The following is a 26,850-nucleotide window of genomic DNA, read 5'->3' as shown; positions in this document are numbered from 1 at the left end:
CGCCTTATAATGCGGTGCGCCCTATATATGAAATTTGTTTTAAAATAGGCCATTCATTGAAGGTGCACCTTATATTCCGATGCGCCTTATAGTGCGGAAAATACGGCATATAGATTGATTTATAGATTAACTAATCCCTCTTAGAAGAAATTCAAGTTGAGAACTGTTTTGCAGTAACTAGGCACCTTCTCTCTCTCTCCATCTCTCCTTTTCTCTTTTTTCCTTCTCCTTGTCTCTCTCGTCTCTGTCCAGAATATTTAAACATGTCCATCATTTGTATTTGTGAGCACCCATGGGACCTCATTTGCACCCATCTTCTCTGAGCATGTCTGGTAATCTCCAAATTATGTCGAATCTGCATTCAGCGTTCATGCTAAATACTTACCATATGTGTTTCCTTTGGCTAGCTAGCATCACAGGGGGCATTGTTGACTGTTTGCCAGCGACCACAGCATTTGAGCTAATCCGCTAACGGCTAATGTGGCTAATTACGTGCGGATTTAGCATGTTTGTGTTATTATTAATTGTTGTTTGGTTTAGCTCAGTTTGTGTGACCAGCTTTGGAAATTAGCAGCGAGCTTTAGCTAAATAGTGACCATTTGTTTGAGGGATTTGAGGGAATTTCAACAGCGTTATTAGCCAGTTTGGGAGAAAAAAAAGACGCCATCGAAAACATCGATCAGCCTGGACCGTCGCAGTTTCGCTCCTCGTTCAAATAACAGCCGTCGCAAAACCAATCGATGCCCATATTGACGCACACGTTCTGTCAAGAATTAGCCAAGCGGAAGATCCAGTAGCAAAATGGCTGTGCTGTTAGCAGACTGTGACTTCTCCTGTTCTGTCACTGTAGCATTAGCATTGGTGCACGGTTGATCTCTTCCCAAGCTTTTCATTGGTGGCTATGCTAGCAGATGTTTATTTTTGTCAATATGTTATTTCACTATCAGGTTAAGTTTAGGGTTAGGTTTAAGAACAGGCTTTTTGATTAAGTTTAAGGCTTTGAGACAGGTATGCTAACTCAGGATGCACCAATACAATACTGGTTTTAGATATCGGCACTCCCAAATATCGTGTAATAAGACTATTCAGTGTTATTTTTATTTATGCATATTTGTTTTGTGGTTACTTGAGGGATAAATAGCAGTTCTATAACACATTTGGATCAGTTTTGTCTTATTTTATTTTTGTTTTAAGGAAATAAATGCTATTTTCAGACGCTGAAGTGAAAAAGCTAGATCACTGCATCCCTAATGCTAACCATACTACTCTGAATCCTATTGATTTTCTGTATTGTTTTTCCCCACAGAAACTCCACATACTGCATGAAGGTATCCATGCCTCTAAACGTGGCGGAGAACGACACTGATGTCTGCTATAACTCCAAAATGAGGTCCTACGAAAAGGCCGAGCTGAGCAAGAGCAAAAACATCTCCTGTCCGGGAATAGAAGAGTACATCCAGCCGGGAACTGAACCGGAGATCACATGGTATAAGGTAAGGAAGAGTTTTGCGAAACATCATTTTCAAGATCAGATCAAGTACAATGTTGATTTTACAAGTACATTTTGCTGATCTTCTCTTAAGTAAAATACAGATACCTAAAATTCTACTTACATACAGCACTTTACTACTTGTACTTCATTAGCCTTCACCACTGGATTTATATATTTACACATTTAGTCTGTCAAGTATGCATGACAAAGTGAAAACGAAAAGTTAAAAGAAAATCTGTCACATTGTGGGGAAACATGCACATGCAGATCAAGATAGATATAGAAAATTGACTTTTGCTCCTCTCAGGCTCCCATAGTTCTTGTCTGCCCCTGTCTCTAAAAGTTGTTTTGAAAGTATCACATGAATATGGAGTAGCCTTGGGACTGCATACACAGGAGTGGACATTGATGAAGCTGTTTAGTGACGTTTGGGGGTCCATCCATCACAGTCCTGGCCCCTCACATCGGGTTTGTCTGCATCATATTATACTGGACAGGATCAGAACAGACCACGCCCCCTGGGTCATGGGCCGCAGTGTGTTATCCCGAGATACCCCACAAAGCCCAGATACTCTAGGTACTGCTACTGCTACTACTAATAGGCCTACTACAACAACTACTACTACTACTGCTGCTACTATTACTACTACTACCACTTATAATAGGGCTACTACAATAATAATTACTACTACTAATAATAATAGGCCTACCACAACAACTACTACTACTACTACTACTACTACTACTAATAGGCCTACAAGAACAACAACTACTACTAATACTACTACTGCTAAAACTAATAGGCCTACCACAACTACTGCTACTACTACCACTACTACTAGACAACAACAAATACTACTACTACTACTAATAGGCCTACTACAACTACTGCTACTACTGCCACTACTACTACTAATAGGCCTACTACAACTACTGCTACTACTGCCACTACTACTACTAATAGGCCTACAACAACAATTACTACTACTACTACTACTACTACTACTACTACTACTACTACTACTACTACTACTACTACACTACTAATAGGCATACCACAACAACTACTACTACTACTACTATTACTACTACTACTACTAAAAGGGCTGCAACAACAACAACTACTAATACTACTACTACTAATAGGCCTGCCACAACTACTGCTGCTGCTGCTGCTACTACTACTACTACTACTAATAGGGCTGCAACAACAACAACTACTAATACTACTACTACTAATAGGCCTGCAACAACTACTGCTGCTGCTGCTGCTACTACTACTACTACTACTAATAGGGCTGCAACAACAACAACTACTAATACTACTACTACTACTAATAGGTTTACAACAACAACAAATACTACTACTACTACTACTACTACTACTAATTGGGCTACTACAACAACAACAACTACTACTGTTGCTACTACTACAACTACAAAGACCAGAGTATCATTCCCTTAAAGTCATTAGCTACAATTTGTTAGCCAGAGATAATATACTTTCAGGAAGAGATGCTAACCCACCAAGCCCAAATATTGTTAGTACTGCTACCACTACTACTGCTACAAGTCCTACTGCGATGACCATTTCTACTAGTACTACTACTATTACAGATGCTCCGCCTTGTGCCCTAGATACTGTAGGTACTGCTAGACAACTAAATTCAGATATTTCGGCTGCTACTACTACTACTGCAAATGCTACATGCCCAATAATGTTCTGTTTTTCTACAACCCATTTCAATGCAAAGATATGTAAAAAAAATACAGTAAAAATAAATATTGTACAACTATATTCAAAATGTAACTTTAATATAATGATTTTAGATGGGGGCCTCAAACCCTTCATTGACTTTCTGACACAAGCGCACACATTATTTTTTTTACGCTATGCTAAGCTAACTTAATTCTGAGTGAAAGGTGAAGCGAGGACATGCTAGCTGCCATATAGTGTACGGGAGATAATGTGCTATGCTAACCTCCTCGGGCAACCCCTCCACTACAACTGCTAACTGGATTTCTCAAACTTTAACACTTGTACTATGTGCAGCTGTGTGTCTGCACCATTTTACTGCAGATTCTGAATATGTCAAGTAAGGTTTAAGGCAAATGACTACGATTTTTACTGCAACTTCTACCACCCCTACTACAGTACAGCTATTACTACATCAATAAATAAATAATTACTACGAAGACAATGACTACCACTGCCATGATGCATTCAGTTGGTTCCTATTTCAAATAATCAAACTATGTTACCACTACTACTACTGCTGCTGCTGCTGCTACTACTACTACTACTACTACTACTATTACTACTACTGCCATTACTACTATTACTACTGACATTTTTATTGCTACTACTTCTACTATTAGACTATTACTACAATTATTACCATTACTAATATCACTACTAATGCTAATACTACTACTACTAATACTAATGCTAATAGTACTACTACTAATACTAATGCTAATAGTACTACTACTAATACTAATGCTACTACTACTACTACTACTACTAATGTGAATATGGTACCATTTGTTATAGGCCTAATACTGCTGCTCCTAGTACTACTACTACTACTACAGACAATTGATTTATTTGTAATTTCCTGAAGTAAAAATAATGAAACACACATTGCCAAACATACTACTACTACTGTTACTACTACTTCTACTACTACTGTTACAAGGGTCACTATTACTGCTACTGTTAGAACTGTTATTGACCTAATACTTCTCCTCCTAGTACTGCTACTGCAGCCGATCAATTCATTTGTAATTTCCAGAAGTACAAATGATGATACACACATTACTACTACTACTACTACTACGAACTACCCCTACCATTACAAGACTTACAATTACTGCAACTACTATTTGCCCTACTGCTGCCTCCCAATTAAATGTGTTTATATAATGACTTCCAGCAAAACAATGATGAGAAACAACTCCCGCTAGAGTTACTACTGCTACTACTACTGACTCTACTACTACTATTACTATTACTACCACTACTATTACTATTACTACCACTATTATTAATTCATCTCATTATAAAACAACTGTTGGCACATACGGAGCCGTCCCTCGTTTCACACCGCCCCATATGCAAATGCAGTAGCAGCCGTCGGGAGCTGATAAGTCCTCCTCTTAATATCTGTATAGCACTTTGAAACCGAGACAGTTCTTTTCACTAATGACGCCATGTTTAAACTCCTCGCCCTCTCCGGGTCCTCTGTCTCCCCAATACACTTGAAGATAAGACTTGAAAAAACGTATGTTGCTGCTAATTAGAACTATAGAAGCCAAACTGTGCCGTCTCTTCAGTTATAGTTGGAAAAAAAAAAACATGGTGCCTGTTACACCTCCAGCTGGTATCACTTATTCAAAGTAAGGAATTAAAGTAACTAAGGCGGTGCTCATTTCCGTTGGAACGTTTATTTCTAGTTGATCGATCCAACTACCATTGAATTAAGTTATACTATAATATAACGTCTTAAATAAGTAATGTACTGAAGGTGCTGTGTCTGATTTTTACTGCATTCAGAACATCCTAATTATTCACCATGATGACTTTATAAGCACTTTTCGCAACTTTCAGAGGCCACAGCAGAGTTTTACTGTGACCGTAAAACTAACAACAACTAGCATGCTAACACACACCTCTTCACGATTCTCAGACGATAAAACGCTTTAGAATTAGATGCAGACAGCACACAGCGAACTTATTTTGACCTCAAGCTGCTTATACGATATATATCTGTACTAGGACAAGATAAATTGTGCTCAAATACATGGGACGACATTGGGTACAGGACCTTTAGTGTGTTAGGTTCAGAAATCGATTGTATTATTTTAGTATGAACACAAACCATAGACTTTATATATAAGTGGATACAGCTAACAAGCTAGTGGTCACGTTCCAAACAGGAAGTGCTCATGTTTGCGCTTTGGGCCACATCAACTCTGGCTCACAAACTTAAACAGATTTAAGAAGTTGTTAGCTGTTCTAGTTGTTTTGTTCTTTATACTGTATAAAATAGTGTATGTGATGTGTTTTCCTTGTGTCGCCTGTGCAGGAGTGTAAGCCGCAGCAGTGGAGGGCAAGCATTGAGACCAGAGACAGTTTGTACATCAGGGAGGTCAAAGAGGAAGACACGGGGAACTACACCTGCGAGCTCCAGCTGGGGACGTTTGTGGTGCGCAAGACCACCGAGCTCTCCGTCACCGGTAAGAAAACACCCATTTGAGTTTTCTTAAAGGTCCTATATTATGTCTAAATTGACTCTTGTGAGCTTTAAGTTATGTTATAATGTTGTTACCTCCTCAAAAACAGACCTGGAGTTGTGTTTTGTTTCATTCACACCTTTGAGTAACTCTTTATTATTAGAGTGTTTACATCTCCAAAGCTTAAAATGTTTGTATTGAGTTTTGAGTTGTGTTGCTGGATACTACATTTTAACATGGTTGACACTGTCTGTAAACACTGGGATATTTGGGTATGCAAGCTAAAACAATTAGCTTAGATTATAGATCTTAAATCTGACTTTTGTCCCTCCAAAATACATGTCAAACTCAGGCCCGGGGGCCAAATCTGGCCCATGGTGTAATTATATTTGGCCCGTGAGATCATATCAAATGTGCGGTATATAGCGCATGCACCACTAATACTACAAATCCCAGAATCCTTTGCTAATACACTGGCATGTAATCGAGACAGGCACGTGCCCCTCCTTTTCTGTTGAGACTCATTAGCGACCAAGCTACTGGTCACCTCTGCCAAATTAATTACTACAGAGAGAAACATGGTTTATTTTACCTATTTAAATAATGAAATAATACTACTGGTGTGTCTTTTAGTTCAAATTTAATTTATCTCTGTTTGTAATATCAAGTTTGAGTTGATTTTCTGTTTAAGCAAAACTAAAGTTTGTTTCCATATGAAAAGGTTAAACATTACACATTAGGTGCAGTCAGTTTTTCAATATGTGAATTTGTCTCAGTTTTAAATTTTGGCGCAATGTGTTTGAGTTTGACATCCCTGCTCTAAAGCTATATCTGTAGAGATTTTAGCAATTTTAGTTTGGACTTTTTCTTTCCATTCTGTATTTTGATTTTAACCAACATAGGTCACACTATAGTTCATTCTACATACAAACCCCAGCATTAACCAGTGCTAGTGCAGCCTCTGCAGCTCAGTGAGTGAATTCTGAAGGTTCTTTCACATAAGGCCTGTCCGTATACTGAGAATGAGACAAACTTGCATGCGCCCTCTATCTGCAGGTTCAGACTCTGGCAACACAGGTTCACTTTTGATCGTTGTACCCTTTTAAAACAGCCCAAGTACAGGCTACATACAGTTGCTTTAAATAAGAAAAAATATGCAAGCGTGTTTTTTTCATTCATTCTTTGCATGAAATATCACTAGGCATAAAACCTTCCGCTCCTAGACCTTCTCCTCTAGATTCTATTGCCTCCCGCCTGTCCGACTTGAAGCCTGTTTTAATTGCAAAGTGGTAGAGTTCGCTGTTCGCCTCCTCAGCACTTTCTCCTCTTAAGACTCCTGAAATATTTAAACCCAAACTCTAAGACGTGTGACAGATGGCTTTACTTTTAGCGTCTCTGTCAGGGCCAAGGTTGACACAGCAGTGGATCCTCGATAAATACGACCTTACACTGTCCCCCCGTCCAGGCTTATCTGATGGGGCTAATGTCTAGAGTGGAGCGAGACAGCTGCGTAATTAATAAGGACCAATTAAGAGACCAGATCTACAGCGAGCGTCCATATGACAGGTTAGACCGCTTAGTTATCATCATTAGATTTAGGATTTTACTAGTTTTTGAATTTTGCTGAAGTTTATCATTTTACTTCCTGGTTGGACACGGGCAGCAGATGTCACATATGTAGAGGTCATTTCATAACTGTTACCTAGCAACCATACTAGTGAACTAAATGGATTAAGTGAGTGTGACGTCACCTGTACTTTCCGGCTCCAGTAAAAGGAAACTCGTCAAGGCTAGCAGTTATAGCGGCAAATTTGGGGCCGAGTTTCATATTTGGAATCACGACCGCGAGTATCATAGCAACCAAAGAGCCAATCTGGAGCCAGGCTGTTGAAGGTAACGCCTCTTTCCCTTGCACCGCTGGTTTAGCAGGAAGCGGGTGCTAAGTAACGCCGTCAATCACTAACGCTAACGCTAGCAGGAGCGACCTCGGTCAAAGAAGCTGCCTGATTTGTCTGTTATTATGATATAGATGTTAATATCTTGAGTTTACGGACACAATAGAGAAATAAAAAACACCAGGATCATGTATAGGTTAATATGAACATTTTAAGTCTCCCCTCACATTGCTCTCTTCTCTAAGTCACTCCCCCTTCAGAGCACATCAGCTCATTGCTCGTGTATCGCTCTAATGAAACTACTGCACATTGCATCAGGTTTCTGAAGTTGTAGTGTATTGTTTTGCGTCCTGCTTTTGTATACAGCGGTCCTTCGTTTATCGTGGAGGTCACGTTCTAAAAATAACCCGTAATAGGTGAAATCCGCAAAGTATCAGCTTTATTTTTTACAATTATTCTGTATGTTTTGCAGTTGTAAAATCCCTCACCACACACTTTATACACTTTTCTCACACAGGCATTAACATTTTCTCACATTTTTCTCTTGTTTAAACTCTCTCAAAGTTCAAACCTTTGTCGGTGCAGAACTTTTCATCGATTGTGGGTTTTATTGAGGAGCAAACTCAAACACTTCAGAGTCACACTGCGGTGCAACATTTATGTAAATATGGCTGAATACATGATGATAATGTTGTGTCTTTTGGCAGGACACTTCTAAGGTCTTGTGTATATAGTTTATGATAGTTATGGTAGTTTAAGCGTTTAAGGTTTGATTAGTTAACCTAGACTCAAAGGTTGCTGGTTCAAATGGTTGTTGTGTTCATAGGCAAGACATATTGTGCAAGCTGTGTTTGAGTTAAGTTAATATTGACTCTGTATTAAACTTTGCAGACAGTCCAATCTGTTTTGATGTAGAAATATTGTTTGATTGGTGCATAATTGGTTGTTCATATCCACGTCAGACAGGTAAATGGTTCTTAAATGCATTTGAATGTGAAGTTTCATTAGCACAACAATATAAAAGCTGTTACATAATCTGTTCTTTCAGCTGTCCGATCCAAAGTGGAGAGTTTCACAGTTTTATTTAATGAATCATCCAACGCATTACTCATACACAGCTTTAGACAACATTTATGGTTAAGTCCTAGTTTAGTCCTGGTTTAGTCCTGGTTAAGTAAGACTTGATTTAAACCTGGTTTAGTCCTGTTAAAGACCAACTACAGCTCTTTTGTTGTATTCTAGACCCGCTGTGTTCAATGTTCATGTTTTATACTTGGTTTAGTCCTGGTTTAGTCCTGGTTTAGTCCTGGTTTAGCCCTGGTTTAGTCCTGGTTTAGACCTGGTTTAGACCTGATTTAGTCCTGGTTTAGACCTGGTTTAGACCTGGTTTAGCCCTGGTTTAATCCTAGTTTAGTCCTGGTTTAGACCTGGTTTGGTCCCAGTTGTGTCCTGGTTTGGTCCTGGTTTAGTCCTGGTTAAGTCCTGGTTAAGTCCTGGTTTAGCCCTGGTTTAATCCTGGTTTAGTCCTGGTTTAGACCTGGTTTAGTTCTGGTTTAGACCTGGTTTAGTCCTGGTTTAGACCTAGTTTTGTCCTGGTTTAGACCTGGTTTAGTTCTGTTTTACTCCTAGTTTAGATCTGGTTTAGACCTGGTTTAGTCCTGGTTTAGACCTGGTTTAGACCTTGTTTAGTCCTGGTTTAGACCTGGTTTAGCCCTGGTTTAGCTCTGGTGTAGACCTGGTTTAGTCCTGATTTAGCCCTGTCTTAGCCCTGGTTTAGACTTGGTTTAGCCCTGGTTTAGTCCTGGTTTAGACCTGGTTTAGACCTGATTTAGTCCTGGTTTAGACCTGGTTTAGACCTGGTTTAGCCCTGGTTTAATCCTAGTTTAGTCCTGGTTTAGACCTGGTTTAGTCCTGGTTTGGTCCCAGTTGTGTCCTGGTTTGGTCCTGGTTTAGTCCTGGTTAAGTCCTGGTTAAGTCCTGGTTTAGCCCTGGTTTAATCCTGGTTTAGTCCTGGTTTAGACCTGGTTTAGTTCTGGTTTAGACCTGGTTTAGTCCTGGTTTAGACCTAGTTTTGTCCTGGTTTAGACCTGGTTTAGTTCTGTTTTACTCCTAGTTTAGATCTGGTTTAGACCTGGTTTAGTCCTGGTTTAGACCTGGTTTAGACCTTGTTTAGTCCTGGTTTAGACCTGGTTTAGCCCTGGTTTAGCTCTGGTGTAGACCTGGTTTAGTCCTGGTTTAGCCCTGTCTTAGCCCTGGTTTAGACTTGGTTTAGCCCTGGTTTAGACCTGGTTTAGTCCTGGTGTAGACCTGGTTTAGTCCTGGTTTAGACCTGGTTTAGTCCTGGTTTAGTCCTGGTTTAGTCCTGGTTTGGTCCCATTTTGGTCCTAGTTTGGTCCTGGGTTGGTCCTGGTTTAATCCTGTCTTAGTCCTGGTTTAGTCCTGGTTTAGACCTGGTTTAGACCTGGTTGAGTCCTGGTTTATGATCAGTGAATGTAGATGGTCTTATTGTTTGGCTGTATTGCTTTAATCAGTACATATAAAGTACTCTATAAAGACTGTATATTGATACACTCTAGAATACACTCTAAAAGGACTATATATTGATGGCCTGTTGTCTAATAAAAGCACAAAGTAATCATGTTTAAAATAATAAAATGAAGACATCTTATCGCGCACCTGTCAGACTGGAGTGGGATTATCTGCTCCTGTCCGATCACACCACAGTAATTACACCCCCAATTAAAAGAGCAATTAAATCCAGACACCTTCATATGCAAATCACCCAGACAGGAAGGAGAGGAGACAGCACAAAGAGGCAACTGTATACTCTGCTTATATCTGATAAAAGTACTGTTACTTCAAAATAATAATATGAAAGAGGATGGTATTAACTGTGAGCACATATTTAGATCACTGTATTACTCTTATAAAAATGCTATATTGGCCAAAAACAACATATTAACATGTTTTATATGTTTTTGATGCACTGAGTGTCCCGTTGCTCTCTGCGCTAAGTCACTCCCCATTCAGAGCGCTATCACAACCATAGACTGTATAAAGAAGTGGACTAAGGTCGTATTCACACTAGCACTGGTTAGTACGCTTTAATCGAACTCTAGTTCTTTTGGCCACAAAGTCCGGTTCGTTTGGTCAGGTGTGAATGCGCAATCGAACTCTGATACGGTCCAAAAAAGCGAACTCTGGTCCGCCAAAAAACCTAGGTCTCGGTCCGGTTGAAGTGAACTCTGGTACGGTTCGAATGCATATGTGAACGCCAAGCGGACCACAGGCCGCTCCAAAGACAGGAAGCGGATTACATGCAGAGCATTCTGGGTAAATAAAACCAAAACAAACACGGGTGCAAAGCTAGCGGAGCGGAGAAATGGCTCGTGGTCAGACGTGGAGGGAAGAGGAGGTAAAAGCCCTCATAGAAATATGGTCTGACGAAAATATATGTCAGTTACTCGTGACCGCGCACAAAAACAACGAGGTTTATAAATTAATAAGTGAAAAAATGAAAGCAGTAGGATTCCCCCGCACTGTAGCGCAGTGTCGGACAAAAGTAAAAAAACGTGCAATAGACGAGCGGCGTTTCTTCTTCATGGTTTTTTGTCTCGTTTCCTTCCATGGTTTTTGGTACAGCGCCACCACATGTGAAGGATTAGACAAGCTTCTCAAAAGGTTTGGTTCATTTGACAAAAAGCAGTGTGAAAGCAAACCGCTCCAGTTGAAAATGTTAACAATGTTTGAATTTTGGTCCCGAATCGAACCGAGTCTACTGGACTATTAGGTGTGAAAACGACCTAAGTGAGTGTGACGTCACCCATAGCATTCAGCTCCAGTCAAATTAAGCTCATCAAGGCTAGCAGTTACAGCGGCGAATTTGCAGTCGAGTTTCATATTTGGAATTCCGACCATGAGTATCATAGCAACCAAAGAGCCAATCCAGAGTGAGGCTGTTGAAAGTAACGCCCCTTGCCGCTCACACCGCTGGTTTAACAGAGAGCGCGCGCTTAGCAATGCTGTCAAACAACCCTTTTGCTAACGCTAGCAGGATCGACCTTGGGGAAAGAATTAATCTGATTTGTCTCTTATTAATGTTCATATCTTGATTTACGGACACAATAGCGAAATAAAAACACCAGGATCGTGTAGAGCAGGTCATTTTATGAATATTTTAAGACCAAATTGACACGCTTGACAGCAGCAGTTACAGAGCAAGACGACAATTTTCCAACGGAAAGTGAACTGGAGCCAGAATCGACGGAGCCGGAAGCGCAGCCCGTGATCACTTCCTATTTTCAACGTAAGAAAGAACGTTGGTGATCACATGCTGAAGTAACAAACATTATTTAACACTTAAACTGCCTTATAAATCCTTGAAATGCTAAGTACGTCTGGGTACGTTTAGCTGTGTTTAAAACAATAGAGGCACTTTAGAATTATGTAAAATCGATGTTTGAGCTGTGAGTGCATCCATCATTCAGACAGAGGAGGAATACATTACAGCTAATGACATGGGGGAGGTGACAGGTGAGACACACACACACACACACACACACACAGGCTAACACAGACCAGCTACAGGGGACAGAGTAGTCAAATCATGTTAAAGGGCCCGTATTACACTGTTTTCTGATCTGTTATGATGTCGTTTCCTTGTCACAAACAGACCTGGAGTTGTGTTTTGTTTCATTCACACACATTTAACACACAAACTTGCATATTTAGTCTGCGTTCTTCTCTCAAACAGAAAACACTCCATTCCACCTTGTGATGTCATCATGTGGTAATACAGGAAGTGCTCTGCTGTGTTTTTAAGCTCCATACACCTTACACTAGAATCATTTGGATGATTTCAGCTCTGGAATTGCCAATTGTTACTAAACTAAATGTAAAAGGTAGATGATAACTTGAAAACTACCACTCTGTGACATCACAAAGTGGATCTGAGCATTTTGAGCTTTGGAAATGTAGACAGACTAATAATAAAAGGTTACTTAAACATGTGTGAATGAAACAAAACACAACTTCAGTTATACTTTTCATGAGGTAACATGATTCTAACGTGGGTTAAAGTTCACAAGAGTCATTTTTGCGTAATATAGGACCTTTATTTTCCAGATGACATCACAGCATCCTCTAAACCAATCATATTTAGGTGCAGCTAAAATGAATAGTGCAGGTTTCTGTTGTAATACAGTGAGTTTTTGGGGTTAATCACTAATCGAAATAGTCAGGTTCAACATTTGGGCATTTATTTGTTCAGTCTTTCATGGTAAAGTGCAATGAAATCAATAGAAAATACTGTCTCTTGCCCCCATCTGGCAGTATCACATCATCACGATCTAGGATCTGAACACCACCAGTAGTAGTAGTAGTTGTACAAGTACACTTAAAACAATGACTACTTGTCTCCATAGAGATGTTAATGCTTTGTTTGGAATGTTCCGCATATAGCATTGCGCATCTATCTATGTACAACACCAGGCCAAGTATTTTGTTTAGCAATAAAACACATGTATTTTTAACTAAACGCAGGATAGATATGTTTAATGCCATACCGGGAAACATTCCAGGCAAAGCAATAACATCTCCATGGAGACAAGCACATTGGCTGCTATGCCACAGAGAAGTTGCACAGTGCACTTTTAATAAAACATACATTTTCTCATCTAATTTGAACTACTACTACTACTAAAACTACTACTATTAGCAAGCACGCAAATGAGGAGGATGCTAAATGCAGTTGGTTACAGTAATTCCTCATGTACACACATTTTCTACTACGAATACTACTGTTGCTATTTATACTTCTACATCTAGTACAATACTGACTACTGGTACAACTACGATCTACGAGCTAATACGAGCTAATAGTACTGCTACTACTGCTGATACTACAACTAATATTTAAATCTACTACTTCCAAATAACAATTCCAACAAATTCCAAAACATTTTTACAAGTACTGGACCTTAAATCCATTCTGCTAACTGCTATTACTACTACAACTACTACTACTACTACTACTACTACTACTACTAACACTACTACTACTACTAACTAATACTACAACTAGTGGCTACTACTACTACTATGGCTACTATTACTACCTCGGTATAGTTTTTTGTACTACTACCACACTGTTTTGTTCCCACTGCAATTTGTGCTTTTAAAAATGACTTTGACCAAATAATCTGACCACCATTAGCTGCGTTTCACAACAAATACTACTACTATGACTTAAAGCAACACTAGTACTAATACATACACTATTAGCACTATTACATTATCTATCATTATCTAGATGTCTGTGTATTGAATGAGACCACAAACACTGCATTGCTTGTGAGTTCACGTTACGCGTAGCAGGTTAATAGCATTAGCCGTGGCTCATTAAGTACAGCGACGGCCCGCCACCTCCCCTCTCCGTCTTTTATGTATGTGGCATAATGTTCAACGCTTTACATCAAAACCCAACTTTAGAGAAGAAACGCATTTGTCTAGAACACATTTAATGCCATACTGTGTAACATTACAGGCAGAAGAATAACTTCTCCATAGAGACAAGCAGGTCAGAAACGTACATAGAGTAGCTTTAAAGATGAACTCTTCTTTCAGCGTTGTGAAAGTTGTGTAATTATAATCAAAGGTGTGTGACACGTGTGACATTTGTGACGGTCTGGGAGGTTGATGGTGATATTTGACACATGTTTTATTGTGTCAGTGGGAGTACATGCGGGTATTTACTCACAATCAAATATTTGCCATTAACAAATCTCAAAGGATGGATTCTTTTGCAGTTTGGACCTTGTTTTAGACCTGGTTTAGTTCTAGCTTGATCCGGCCTAATCTGATCTAAGACTGCGCTAAAGGGTGTGCCCTCCATCCCATCTTCACTCTGTCCCTCACCTATCTCTCTCTTTCCCTCACTCACCCTCCCTTCTCTCTCTATCTCTCCCTCTCTCTTTTCTCTCACCTCCCACTCTCTCTCCCTTTCTTGGTCTCTCTCTTTTTCTACCTCTCACTCTTTCTCTCCCTCCCTCTCTTTGTCTCTCTTTTCCCCTCCTCCCACGCCTCTTCCACTTGTTTCTCTTATCTCCCTTTCTTTTCTTTCCCCCTCTCTCCCTCCATTCCTTCTCTTCTTTCTTTCTTTCTCTCTCTCTCCCATTCTCTCTCTCTCACTCTCCTCCTTCCCCTTTCATGTCTCTCTGTCTCTTTCTCAACCCGTCACTCTCCTCTATCCCTTCTTCCTTCTCTCCCTCATCTATCTTTCTTTTTCCCTCTCCCACCTGCCCTTCTCTCTCTATCTCTCCCTCTTTATTTTCTCAGACCTCCCGCTCTCTCTATTTCTCACTCTCTTTCTTTCTCTACCTCTCGCTCTTCTCCATCCAATCTTCTTTCCCCTCTTCTCTTTCTCTACCTATCTCTCTTTCCCATTCAATCTTCTTTCTCTCTCTCTATCTCTACCTCTCGCTCCTCCCCATCCCATTTTCTTTCTCTCTCTCTCTTTTTCTCTCTTCCTCCCTCTTCAACTTGTTTCTCTTATCTCCCTATCTTTCTATCTCTCTCCATCACTCCTCCCCTCCCAATTTCTCTCTTCCTCTCTCTCTTTCCTTCTTCTTTTCCACACTCTTTCTCTTTTTCCTCACTTCTCCCACTCTCTCTCCCTTCCCCATTCTTTCTCTGTCTAATTTTTTTCTTGCTACTCCACTGCCCCCCCCCCCCCTTCTCTCTCTTTCTCTCTCCCTTTTGCCAAAATCCCTTCTTTCTCTCTCCTTTTCATCAGTGGCTGTTTGCATCATTCATTTCTATGGCACCGCGAGCTCTCAGCACAAGATGGATATCCTTCTGATTAATTAAAGGCATTTTTTTTCTAGACTGCTTATTTGGGCTAAAAGATTAACTGGCCTGGAGTGGAGGGCGGCCATATTGGGATTGTATAGTGCAATATGCTAACAGCAGCTCTAGCACATTTTAGACTCTCACCAAATTTATGGTGCTATATATTTGATTGCGCAATGTTTTTTGGGTCTATTTTTGTCAAACCATTTATCACCTTTGCCGTCAAGACAAGAGTAAGCGTAATTCTACTGCTGCGACCTTGGACTTTAAAATGGTGCAAATAATCGTTTAAAATATAATAGTAGTAGTAGTAGTACTAGTAGTTAGTAGAATGGATTTAAGGTACAGTACTTGTAATTGGGTTTTTTATATTTGGAAGTAGTTGTAGATGTATAATGTATTAGTTGTAGTATTAGCTGTAGTAGTAGTAGTAGTAGTTAGCAGAATGGGTTTAAGGTACAGTACAATTTTTTGCAATTTTTTTTTTTTTTTTGTATATTTGGAAGTCATAGTAGATGCATTAAGTATAAGTTGTAGAATTAGTTGTAGTAGTATTAGAATGGGTTTAAGGTACAATACCTGTAAATGTTTTTTTAAGTATATTTGGAAGTAGCAGTAGATGTATTGGTTGTAGTAGTTGTAGTAGTCGTATCAGTAGTAGTAGTATGATGTGGAATTTCTAATAGTAAAAACCTTAAAAACATAAAACCAGTGAAGTTGTTGTCTTGAATCAAAAACTCTGGTTTATTGAATCAATATTGTACAAACAGGCTGTTGTCCCTAAGAGAGCATCGTCTCACCCTCAGCTGACAAATGAACATACATACTGAGTCATACCATCAAAACAATCATAGCAGTTTGGTGTAGTCTGAGTGGTGCTGGACACATCCTCCTGTGGGAATGCAAGGGCTAACAAAAAAGAGATACACATGTGCAGGACAACAGATGGTACTATGGAGGAGGCAAACTATGGCCCGGGGGCCAACCCGTCAAACGTGACGTGAATTATATTAAAATAGATCAGGATAAACCTTGTCCAAAGTTTTTCTACTGTGTTTATTTAACTGAAATTTAATAAATAAATAATTAATTTAATTTATGCATTTGGAGAACTATTTGTACAATGAGCATTGTGTATTCATGTGTTAAAAAGTTTGCCCACCCCTGGGTTAAAGAGATCCATAACGATAAGATTTAGGGTAAAGAAAGCCTTAACAAATAGTACTAGTAGTTAGCAGGATTTAAGGTACAGTAGTAGTAGTAGTATATTTGGAAGTAGCAGTAGATGTATAAGTATTAGTTGTAGTAGTAGTTGTAGTGGATTAAAGGTAGATGACTGTAGGTGAACTGTAGGTGACAGTAGGTGACTACAGTACTTGTAAATGGTTTTGTTAGTATATTTGAACAAACTAGTAAAAGTATTAGTCATAGTAGTAATAATAGTAGAAGTAGTATTATTAGCTATAGTAGTTGTACCCGTAGTCATTATTGTACTAGTTGTAGAAGTAAGTAGCAACAGTAGTAGTGGTAGTAGAAAATAAGTGTACATGTTTACTGTACCCAGTGCATTTAGCTTTCTCCTCATTAGCATGCTAGCTAACCCACCTCCACCTTTTCTATAAAATTAAAAACCGCGATAGCCACATGACCAATTTAACTTTAATGGGTTCTAATGCTGCAGGTGATGGACACATTATTACACTGTGCACCTCCAACTCATTTGGACTAATTACTCTGCATGTTAAAGACCAAATATAAGGTAGAATTTGACTCATAACATCATTTAATCTTTAACACTTTAAACTGCTAGAAATGTCTGCTTTGTGCTGACGTGGACTATACCCCTGTATGTTCCACAGTGTAGCATTAGACATATATATCTTGCGTCTTCTATTTATATTTATGGGTGTTTCATTGCAGGCTTATGAACAGGCTTGCCTCTCCACAGATCTGACCTGTACATTGACCAAGTGGGGTTACCTGAGAAGTGATGATAAGGCTAATGCCATACTGTGGAACACTGCATGCAAATCAATAACATCCCCATGGTTACACATTGATGGTGACCCTACGCTGTTTTAATCCAATGTTTTAGCCTATTGAGATTTTGCAGCGACTGCATTGGGGGGGTTCTACATGTATGTCTCTGGCAGAATGTTCAGCAGTTACCATGGTGACACAGTACATACATTACACACATTAGATTTTTCAGGAACCTGTGATCCATACGAGCGTCCGTGGTCCTGTTTAGGTGTTTGATTTTCAACAAAAAAGTGAGAGTGATTGAAAAACTGTAATGCTAATGCTAGCTAGCTTGTGACTGTAATGTTGTATGAGAGGGACTTGTTTAACAGCACAAATCTGCTCACTTTTTGTAGTTCCAGGCACGTCAGTTGTTTTTGGTCAGATTGCGTTAAAACAAAGCTCAGATTGAGTAACAGAAGGTCTGACAGAGCAGTGCCTCCAGATAGCGTCACCTCCCAGGGAATATTGATGTATAAACCCACATTGCACAGTATTGCACGCTCACGTCACAATTGACTGTCATGTCACTCTGTCTATCACTGTAGCTTTTTGTTGGTCTTGTTCTGTTTTGTGTCCAGCTGCCTCTCTCCTGTCTTCCCCTTCACTTCCCCTGAGGTCCGCCATCTTGTTTTTGGTTTCTTTTAGCCGTACCTTTCCCCCAGTCCTGCTCTGATCGCTGTAGACTGATGTGATGTGCGCCGGGTTAGCGTTGGGCTGTGTGGTTTTGTACCAGAGGAGAGCGAGGGATGGAGGGAGTGGGTGAGAAGTGAAAAAAAATCTGAAAATCAAACAAGTTCACAATGTTCTTCTGTACGAATGGTTACCTGGCTACAGTATTTGGGAACAGAGTGTAGTTTTAGCATAGCGCCGTAGCATACCTTAACACCAGTCTATATCGCTTTGGCTGGTCCTGGTTTAGACCTGGTTTAGACATACTTTAGTCCTGTTTAGTCCTGATTTAGACCTAGTTTAGTCCTGGTTTAGTCCTGGTTACCTGGTAACAGTATTTCAGAATAGACTGTAGCTTTAAAATAGCACTGTAGCATACCTTAGATACTGTATTGCTTTGGGCTGCATTTACACAAATCCTGGTCCTTGATCCTGGTTTGATCCTGATTTAGTCCTGTTTTAGTTTCGTTTTAGTCCTGGTTTAGTTCTGGTTTAGTCCTGATGTAGACTCACATTTGGCCTTGTTCAAGAACTTGTTAAGTCTTTGTTCATGGTTTATTAAGACTAATTAAACTGGAGTATTATAAAGTGGTATCAAATACATATAGTACCCAGTGGACACATAAAAATATACAATCCAAAAGTCAAATAAAATGTTTGTATACAGCACATTTAAAAGAACCAAAGTACTTAACAAACAATTACAGTTAAGGTGAACCAAACATGTGAAGGTGAACCAAGTATGTGTCAAACTTCACCAACAAATTCTACATATTAACAATAGTACTTTTTCCAGTTTGCATATTTTTTCACAGCAAATTAACAGGAAAGAAAAATAATATAAGAGGTATTTTTCCTGTATTCGCCAGTTGCCATAGTGACCACTGCTCCACTGTGCAGAGGTCAGTAAAACTCAATCTGAAGGTTACCCTGACCTACTGTATTTGTGTTTATTCAGCCATTTGCCTGGATGTGACTGACAAAGCTCTTAAAGGCTTTTCAATCGAGCTCATTCTATGTCCCACACATGACCCTGAATGTTAAACCAGTCGACGAGTCAAACTATTATTTCTGTTGGACATTGAGATTTGCTAAAGGTACGGTGTGTTACCTTCTAGAGGTCACCTGCACGATTCCATGGAAATAGAAAGTGCATGCCATACTGTGGAAGAGTAGAAAAGAACAACATTTCCATGGAAACCGGGTAAGGACGCATGATTTTATGTTTTTCAGTGCAATAAACACAACAAAAATGAAAAAACAAAACACAAACATGCTTTTATTTTAGTCAAATTTTGGTTAAACAGTTACCTGCTGTGGTTTTAAATGAATTTTTAACCAAATAAAAAAATGTGCTTTCAACCAGGATTTTTTTCATTTTTTTTCCATTTTTTTCTTCAATTTTTTTTTCTTTTTTTTGTGTTGTGTTTTTGCTGTGTGAATCCATATCTACGATACATTTCTCCATTGTGTCATGTGGTTTCAGAGCAGGTTAGGATTAACAGCAGATGTGTGAGCAGATGGTGCCAACATGCAAAAAAAAAAACAAGCAAAACAAACAAAAAACAATCAAAATCAAATTCAATTTTCAATACATGAGTCAGACTGTAATCTTTTATGGATTTATTATGAGTCATGGGCTTCAGAATGAAAAAACAGGACTGTTTCCATAGCGATTAACCATTTAAAGCTAAATATATCTTTTGATTTGGGAAAAAGTCCTTCAAATATGAAAATGATATAGCGTGTTCGTGGGTTTTAGAATGATGAAAAAAATAGGGCTGTTGCCATAGCGATGAACAGGAATAGGATAAAACAGGAAGCTGAAATTGATTACTTGTAGCCTATCCGTGGGGTTCAGAATGATGATTTTTTTATTTTATTTTTTTATTTTTTTATGGACTGTTGCCATAGCGATTAACAGTTTAAAACTAAATATTTTAGTTTTGGAATGGGAAAAGTCCTCCTCAAGATGCTGCTTATAACAGGAAACAATTCTGAATCAATATTTACCATGTATCTATGGCTTAACAGCATCACTGCCAACAGAAAGTTAGAAAATCTAAATCTAAAATCAGACATCGGTCAATAACAGACAGATTAACCAAGATTCAAAGGAAACACATGGAGGACTGTCCCAGAGCACGACCTGTCCTGAGACCTGTCCTGAGACCTGTATGGAGAGCTTCCTTCAAAGCAAGGAAAAACTCAAGAAACCCAGTGAGAAAAAGAGGAACCTCGAGGAGAACCACAGTTAAGGAGAGATCCACTCCCATGGACTAAACCAGAACTAAACTAGGATTAAACTAGGATTAATCCTGAACTATCCATCCAGCCATTTTCTTAGGGGGAGCAGTCTAAGCGGGGACTCCCTGGGACTAAAGCAGGACTAAACCAGAACTAAACTAGGATTAAACCAAGACTAAACCTGGACTAAACTAGGCCTAAACCAGGATTTAACCAGGACTAAACCAAGACTTAACCAGGATTAAACCAGGTCTAAACCAGGATTAAACCAGGACTAAACCAGGACTAAACCGGGATTAAACCAAGAATAAACCCAGACTAAACCAGGACTGAACCAGGACTAAACCAAGACAGGCAGACAGCGGGGGACTCCTCGGGGGATTGGACAGGGGTCGTCCAGGTAAGGGAAGGGGAGGATCCTGGTCAGCAGAACAGGGGCAGGGCATAAAAGGAGCATCTAGGTTCCAGTCATCACTGGACGGTCAGTGGACAGGCGTCTGAAACAGCTGCACTTCCCAAAACAGAGTGGGACAAGGAACAACATGTGAATAGCAATGAACAGACTCCAGGTGAAATGAACAGTGAATGTTGTTGAGAGGGAAAGTAAGAGGAAACAGAGTGGAGTGCTCAAGTTACCATACTTCCCCCAGCAGAGGTGCTCCTAAGGCTGCTTAGCTAAAACTGCGAGTTTTAGTTCTGCTCCTAACTGGCCTGGCCATAAGCTAAATCAAAGAGGAATATTTTAAGCATGTTTTTAAAAGTAGAGACTGTAGGAGTCTCTTAAACATGGGCATGAGCTGATTCCATAACACAAGAGCTCGGTCGCTAAACACTGTCCCTCTTAAAATGGGCCTTCAGTAAATCAAAGAGAGCTAAAAACAGGACAACAGGGAGTTTGAACCTAGAGGAAAACGTCTAACTATTCCTTACACAGCGGGTGTGTCTGAAAAACTTCTGAGAATGTTCAGACAGTATGAGATTCCGGTCTATTTCAAACCTACAAACACTTTAAGGCAGAAACTGGTTCACCCAAAATACAAAACCCCGAGCCACAAAGTGATGTAATCTCCATTCAGTGTAGTGAAGAGTGCAGTGAGCGTTACACTGGAGAAACTAAACAGCCACTAAAATGTACCAACACCAGTGTGAGAGCAGCTCGGGACACCAATCTGCTGTACATCTACATCTCAAAGACACTAACCACTGCTTTGAAGATAATGAGGTTCATGTCTTAGCCAGAGAAAAGAAATGGTTTGAGAGAGGAGTTAAAGAAGCTGTTTTTGTTAGGAAAGACAATCCTTCCTTAAACAGGAATGGAGGCCTGAGAAGCTAAAAAAGAACAATAGGCGGGCCATTAAAAAACGAATAGGGACAATAGCTCTTTACAGTTTGAGTGTAGTTAGCCCCTCCCTTCAGATTGATATAAGGCAGTGTCCACCAGCGATCTGACCAGAACTGAAGTGGCTTGGATGAGCAGCAAAACGTCTTCACTCCTACAACAATTTGTCCAGTTGACAGATTTAAACTTCGTCTTTTGCTATGCTCTCCATCTTACTGTGCTTTTAGACACTTGAGGAACCACCAGGAGTCCAGCATTTTTGAGAGTGCAGTGCAGTGTGGGTGATATGGTGCTATAGTATCTTATAAACATATATACAGTCTGTGGTCAGGAGGAGAACTTTATATCTAATTTTAAACTGAAGGGACTCTTCTTTTTGTTCCTGTTAAGTGTCTGGCTTCTGAATTTTAAATCAGTCCAAAGCTTTTTATAGAGTTTTCAGGGCACTGCCAATTAGTACTGGGCATACTCAGTACTAATTGTATGAGTAATTTCATGTAATTTATCTCTAATTGTTGTGATTTTGTTGTTTAAGAAAATGAAGAAAGTCTCTCAAAGCAGGTGAAGATTAGCAGCAGATGTGTGAGCAGATGGTGCCAACATGGAAAAAAAATGAAAAAACAAATGAACATAGCTGTAGAGGTGGTAGGACGCTGGCTTCCCGTCGCGTGTACATCGAGCAGTAGCAGTAGACGTGCTAATCCCTCCACATGTAAGCACTTTAAAGGCTCACGACTCATTACAAACAGTGGGCAGCGTTTGACGTTCGATTTGACAGAGAAAATGATGCTTTTGATGAATGTGGCTCGGCTCCATTAGTGAGGAGTGATTTTAGGTGGAAAAGAAGAGAGGCGGAGGGACGGTGATGTACTAATCTGTGCTTATATAAATGTTATTTCTAAAACTTTGAAGTAAATATTCTCTCTGGCCAAAAGTACTCAAAATGGTGCCTATAAACAGGAAGGTTAAATTTCCTGTTGAAATGCAAAATATTATGTTAATATATTAATTTTACATTTAAGGATCATACACTACTTCTACTATTACTACTGCTACTACTACTTCTACTGCTACTACTACTACATCCACGACATCATCTACTACCACTACTACTACTACCACTACCACTACTACTACTACTACTACTACTACTACTACTACATCATCTACTACTGCTACTATTACTACTACATCTACTACTACTATCACTACTACATCTACTACTACTACTACTACTACTACTACTACAACATCCTCTACTACTACTACTATCACTACTACATCTACTACTACTACTACTACTACTACTCCATCTACTACTACTACTACTACTACACCATCTACTACTACTACCTCCACTACATCCACGACATCATCTACTACCACTACTACAGCTACTACTACTATCACTACTACATCTACTACTACTACTACTACTACTCCATCTACTACTACTACTACTACTACATCATCTACTACTGCTACCTCCACTACATCCACGACATCATCTACTACCACTACTACAGCTACTACTACTATCACTACTACATCTACTACTACTACTACTACTACTACTACTACTACTACTACATCATCTACTACTGCTACTATTACTACTACTATTACTGCTACTACACCTTTTTACCTATACTACTACTTCTGATACTACAGACCTACCAGCATTACTAAGTCAGTTACTAAGATTAACAAATACTATAAAGTACTCTACCACTCTGATGCCCTTGTACTTGTACTGCACTACTGTACTACTATTACTACTTCTGAGCTCTGTAAACACTAAACCTACTAATACCACTAGACACCAAGTTTGTATTTGAAAAGTACTTGAGTAAATGTGTATGTTTCCTTCCCATCAATGTTAAGGCCATATTATGGTTGTTATTGTGTAACCAGCTAATCCATCCTGTTGCGTTTTCGAGGCTAGCGTTGGCGGTAGCTCCTCAAACAACTATCAGTTAGCAGCTAACTGTAGTTACAAAGCTCCTCCGATGTAGCCTACATCTGGGATCGCTAATTAAGATGACGTGTTACATAATTAATTCCTCGCTCGTCTAATTAGCGCTCACTTAGTATGGCAGCTCTACGCGTGTGAAAGTCGGTGCTAAACATGCGCTAATATGGGTTTACATAGAACAGTGTTCAGTTTTATGCAAAGACTCAGGTGGAACATGTAGAAGTGAAGTTTGCAGTGGATAAGTTAACATGCTAAAACAGTTAATAAAGCATAATTGCTATGACACAAGGCTATAAGGGTGTTTTTCATGTACTCTTTTAAGTATAGCATTATGAATAGAGGAAATTTCAATTCAATTCAATTCATTTATTTTTGTAACGCTCAAAATCACAACAACAGTTGTCTCGAAGGGCGTTCATGTTTTGATTGATGGGGGAAACCGGAGTACCCGGAGGAAACCCATCCAGACACGGGGAGAAACATGAAAAACTCCACACAGAAAGGCCTGGCGACCCGGGGATCGAACCAAACCCTCTTGCTGTGAGGCATGAGTGTTGCCACTCAGCCACCGTGCCGAAATGAATGATTATAGTGAATAGCATTAAATAAAAGTACACTGTCTATGTTCTCTTGAGTAAGCTCTGCCTTCTGCTTGTCGCCATGGAGATGTTATTAAAAAGAGAGGAGATGGTATTAAAATCATCTTGCATTGAGTCAATTCCATGTATTTTATAGCACAAAAACACCTTGAAAACCATGCACTCATTACTGTGAGTGGGCTCGCCTCTCCACAGATCTGACTTGACCTGATAATCGCCATGCTCACGACTAACTTAGCTGGAGGATCTAACCTGTGGTGTGTGTTTTGGGTTCATGGGAGAAACCAGAGTGCCCAGAGTAAACCCACACGGACACATAGGGAGGAGCGTGGTCATTTTGCCTGTGTGACCCGGGAGTTGAACCCAGAACCTTCTTGCTGTGAGGCATAAGTACTTACCACTTAGCATCTGTGCCGCTCTATTTGAAGTAGTAATGATGCCAGAGGTGGTAGAAGTTTAATGATTGCAAATAGAGTTAATAGTTTAGTAGCAGTAGTGGTGGTGGTGGTAGTGGTAGTAGTAGCAGTAGTAGTAGTGGTAGTGGTAGTAGTAGTAGAAGTAGTGGTGGTGTTAATGGTAGTGGTGGTAGTAGTAGTAGTAGTGGTAGTATTAGTAGTAGTGATAGTAGTAGTGGTAGTAGTAGTGGTAGTGGTAGTGATAGTAGTAATAGTAGTAGTGGTAGTGATAGTAGTGGTGGTGGTGGTAGTGACAGTAGTAGTGGTAATGATAGCAGTAGTAGTAGTAGTGGTAGTGATAGTAGTAATAGTGGTGGTGGTGGTCTTAGTGGTACTGATTGTAGTAGTGGTAGTGATAGTAGTAGTGGTGGTGGTGGTAGTGACAGTAGTAGTGGTAATGATAGCAGTAGTAGTAGTAGTGGTAATGATAGCAGTAGTAGTAGTAGTGGTAGTGATAGTAGTAGTAGTAGTGGTGGTGGTCTTAGTGGTACTGATAGTAGTAGTGGTAGTGATAGTAGTAGTGATAGTAGTAGTGGTGGTGGTAGTGACAGTAGTAGTGGTAATGATAGTAGTAGTAGTGGTAATGATAGTAGTAGTAGTAGTAGTAGTAGTAGTGGTGGTGGTGGTCTTAGTGGTACTGATAGTAGTAGTGGTAGTGATAGTAGTAGTGATAGTAGTAGTGGTGGTGGTAGTGACAGTAGTAGTGGTAATGATAGTAGTAGTAGTGGTAGTGATAGTAGTAGTAGTAGTAGTGGTAGTGGCTTAACCTTAATACTAGCATCAGATAAAATAACCTATTTCTACCTCTCTTGCCACTACTTTTGCGACTGGATTACTACTTACTACCACTGCAACTACTTCTAATACTACTACTATTACTACTACTACTACTACTACTACCAATAGGATAGAACTCCATGACTTTAAATAGTCTGATCACCTTTGTCTCTTCTGGGAGTGTTGTATCAAGGACACCAAAGCCACATGTCAATCCTCTGTCCCACAGAGAGATAAAACACTACTGCATAATTTATACACAACACAAATCCATTGAGCTGCATACATTACTCCCCGTGTTAATTAGTTGCAGATTGGTTGTGTAGAAAAGGTGCATTTGAGATCATTTTGAGAGATTGTCGTAAGCTAGCTGTGTCAATTCCAAAGATACTTAAAAGGATAACATAGAGACCTCTGCCAAGGCACTGGCTCTATCACGCAACGACGAAGATATAGTGTTTTTTCTAACGAGCCGCGAAAATATCTCAGAATGGCAATCTACTAAATTGGGATGAAAAATAAAAAAATGTAATTTGAAGTTGAATTTCTGGTAGACTGGTTTTAGGGTCTGCCTGGAATGTTCCTCAGTATGGTATTAAACTTGTCTTTATTCTGTAATAAGTGTTTTTATTACTCAAAAATACCATGAAAAGACAGGCATTTATTCAATATACAGGGACGCCTCTCCACAGAGCTGACCCCTAGCTTGGCCAGGCGGTGTTACCTACTTGTTTCTATGGGGATTTGGAGTTAAAGTTTAATGCAATACCAAAAAGTTACATAGTGCACCTTTAACAAATGGCTGTAACTCACTCCTAAGAATTAAAACAAATACAGTGTTTTCCGGAGTCGCACCAGTCAAAAAATGCATAATACTGAAGGAAAAAACAAGGCCAAACTATGAAAAACAGTGTGACTTATACTCCAGAAAATACAGTATTCTCTGTTTGAGTGCCTTGAAGGTGGAAAAGTGCCGTATAAAAATATGATCGTTTACCATTTACTTAACGATCTACTACCTAATAACTTTATAAGCCGATAGATTTACTCAAAATTGCAATTTAAACTGATTTAATTAAAACAGACTGTAATTACGCTTCTAGCGCTAATTAATCTCCGATCGCTTGTGAGCCTTATATCAGTGTTGCAGTTAATATTTCGTTCTGTTAATTCTCCAGTGGAAAAAAAAAGAAGAAGAAATAAATGAGATAAATACGGTTGCCATCACAGCACCTTTTCAGGAAGATTACTAGCTGTTTTCCTATCTGTTCCTATGCCTGTGTTATAAAATGG

At 39.5% G+C, this 26,850-nt stretch overlaps 1 protein-coding gene across 2 annotated transcripts in view; it reads left to right on the top strand.

Moving 5' to 3' along the window:
- Positions 1 to 26,850, top strand: part of LOC117385172 (interleukin-1 receptor accessory protein-like 1) — a 309,308-nt gene that overhangs the window by 149,312 nt on the left and 133,146 nt on the right. For both annotated transcript variants that reach the window (XR_008649013.1, XM_033982445.2), the window contains 2 exons: positions 1,307 to 1,493; positions 5,581 to 5,731. Coding sequence is in view for 1 of the 2 variants with exons in the window: in XM_033982445.2 (XP_033838336.2) it covers positions 1,307 to 1,493; positions 5,581 to 5,731 (338 nt within the window). In the remaining variant the exon portion in view is untranslated. The remainder of the gene's footprint in view (positions 1 to 1,306; positions 1,494 to 5,580; positions 5,732 to 26,850) is intronic.

The sequence above is a fragment of the Periophthalmus magnuspinnatus genome, chromosome 2 (genome assembly GCF_009829125.3).
Source record: "Periophthalmus magnuspinnatus isolate fPerMag1 chromosome 2, fPerMag1.2.pri, whole genome shotgun sequence".
Lineage (NCBI taxonomy): Eukaryota > Metazoa > Chordata > Actinopteri > Gobiiformes > Gobiidae > Periophthalmus > Periophthalmus magnuspinnatus.
This window is presented reverse-complemented; position numbering and strand designations above follow the sequence as displayed.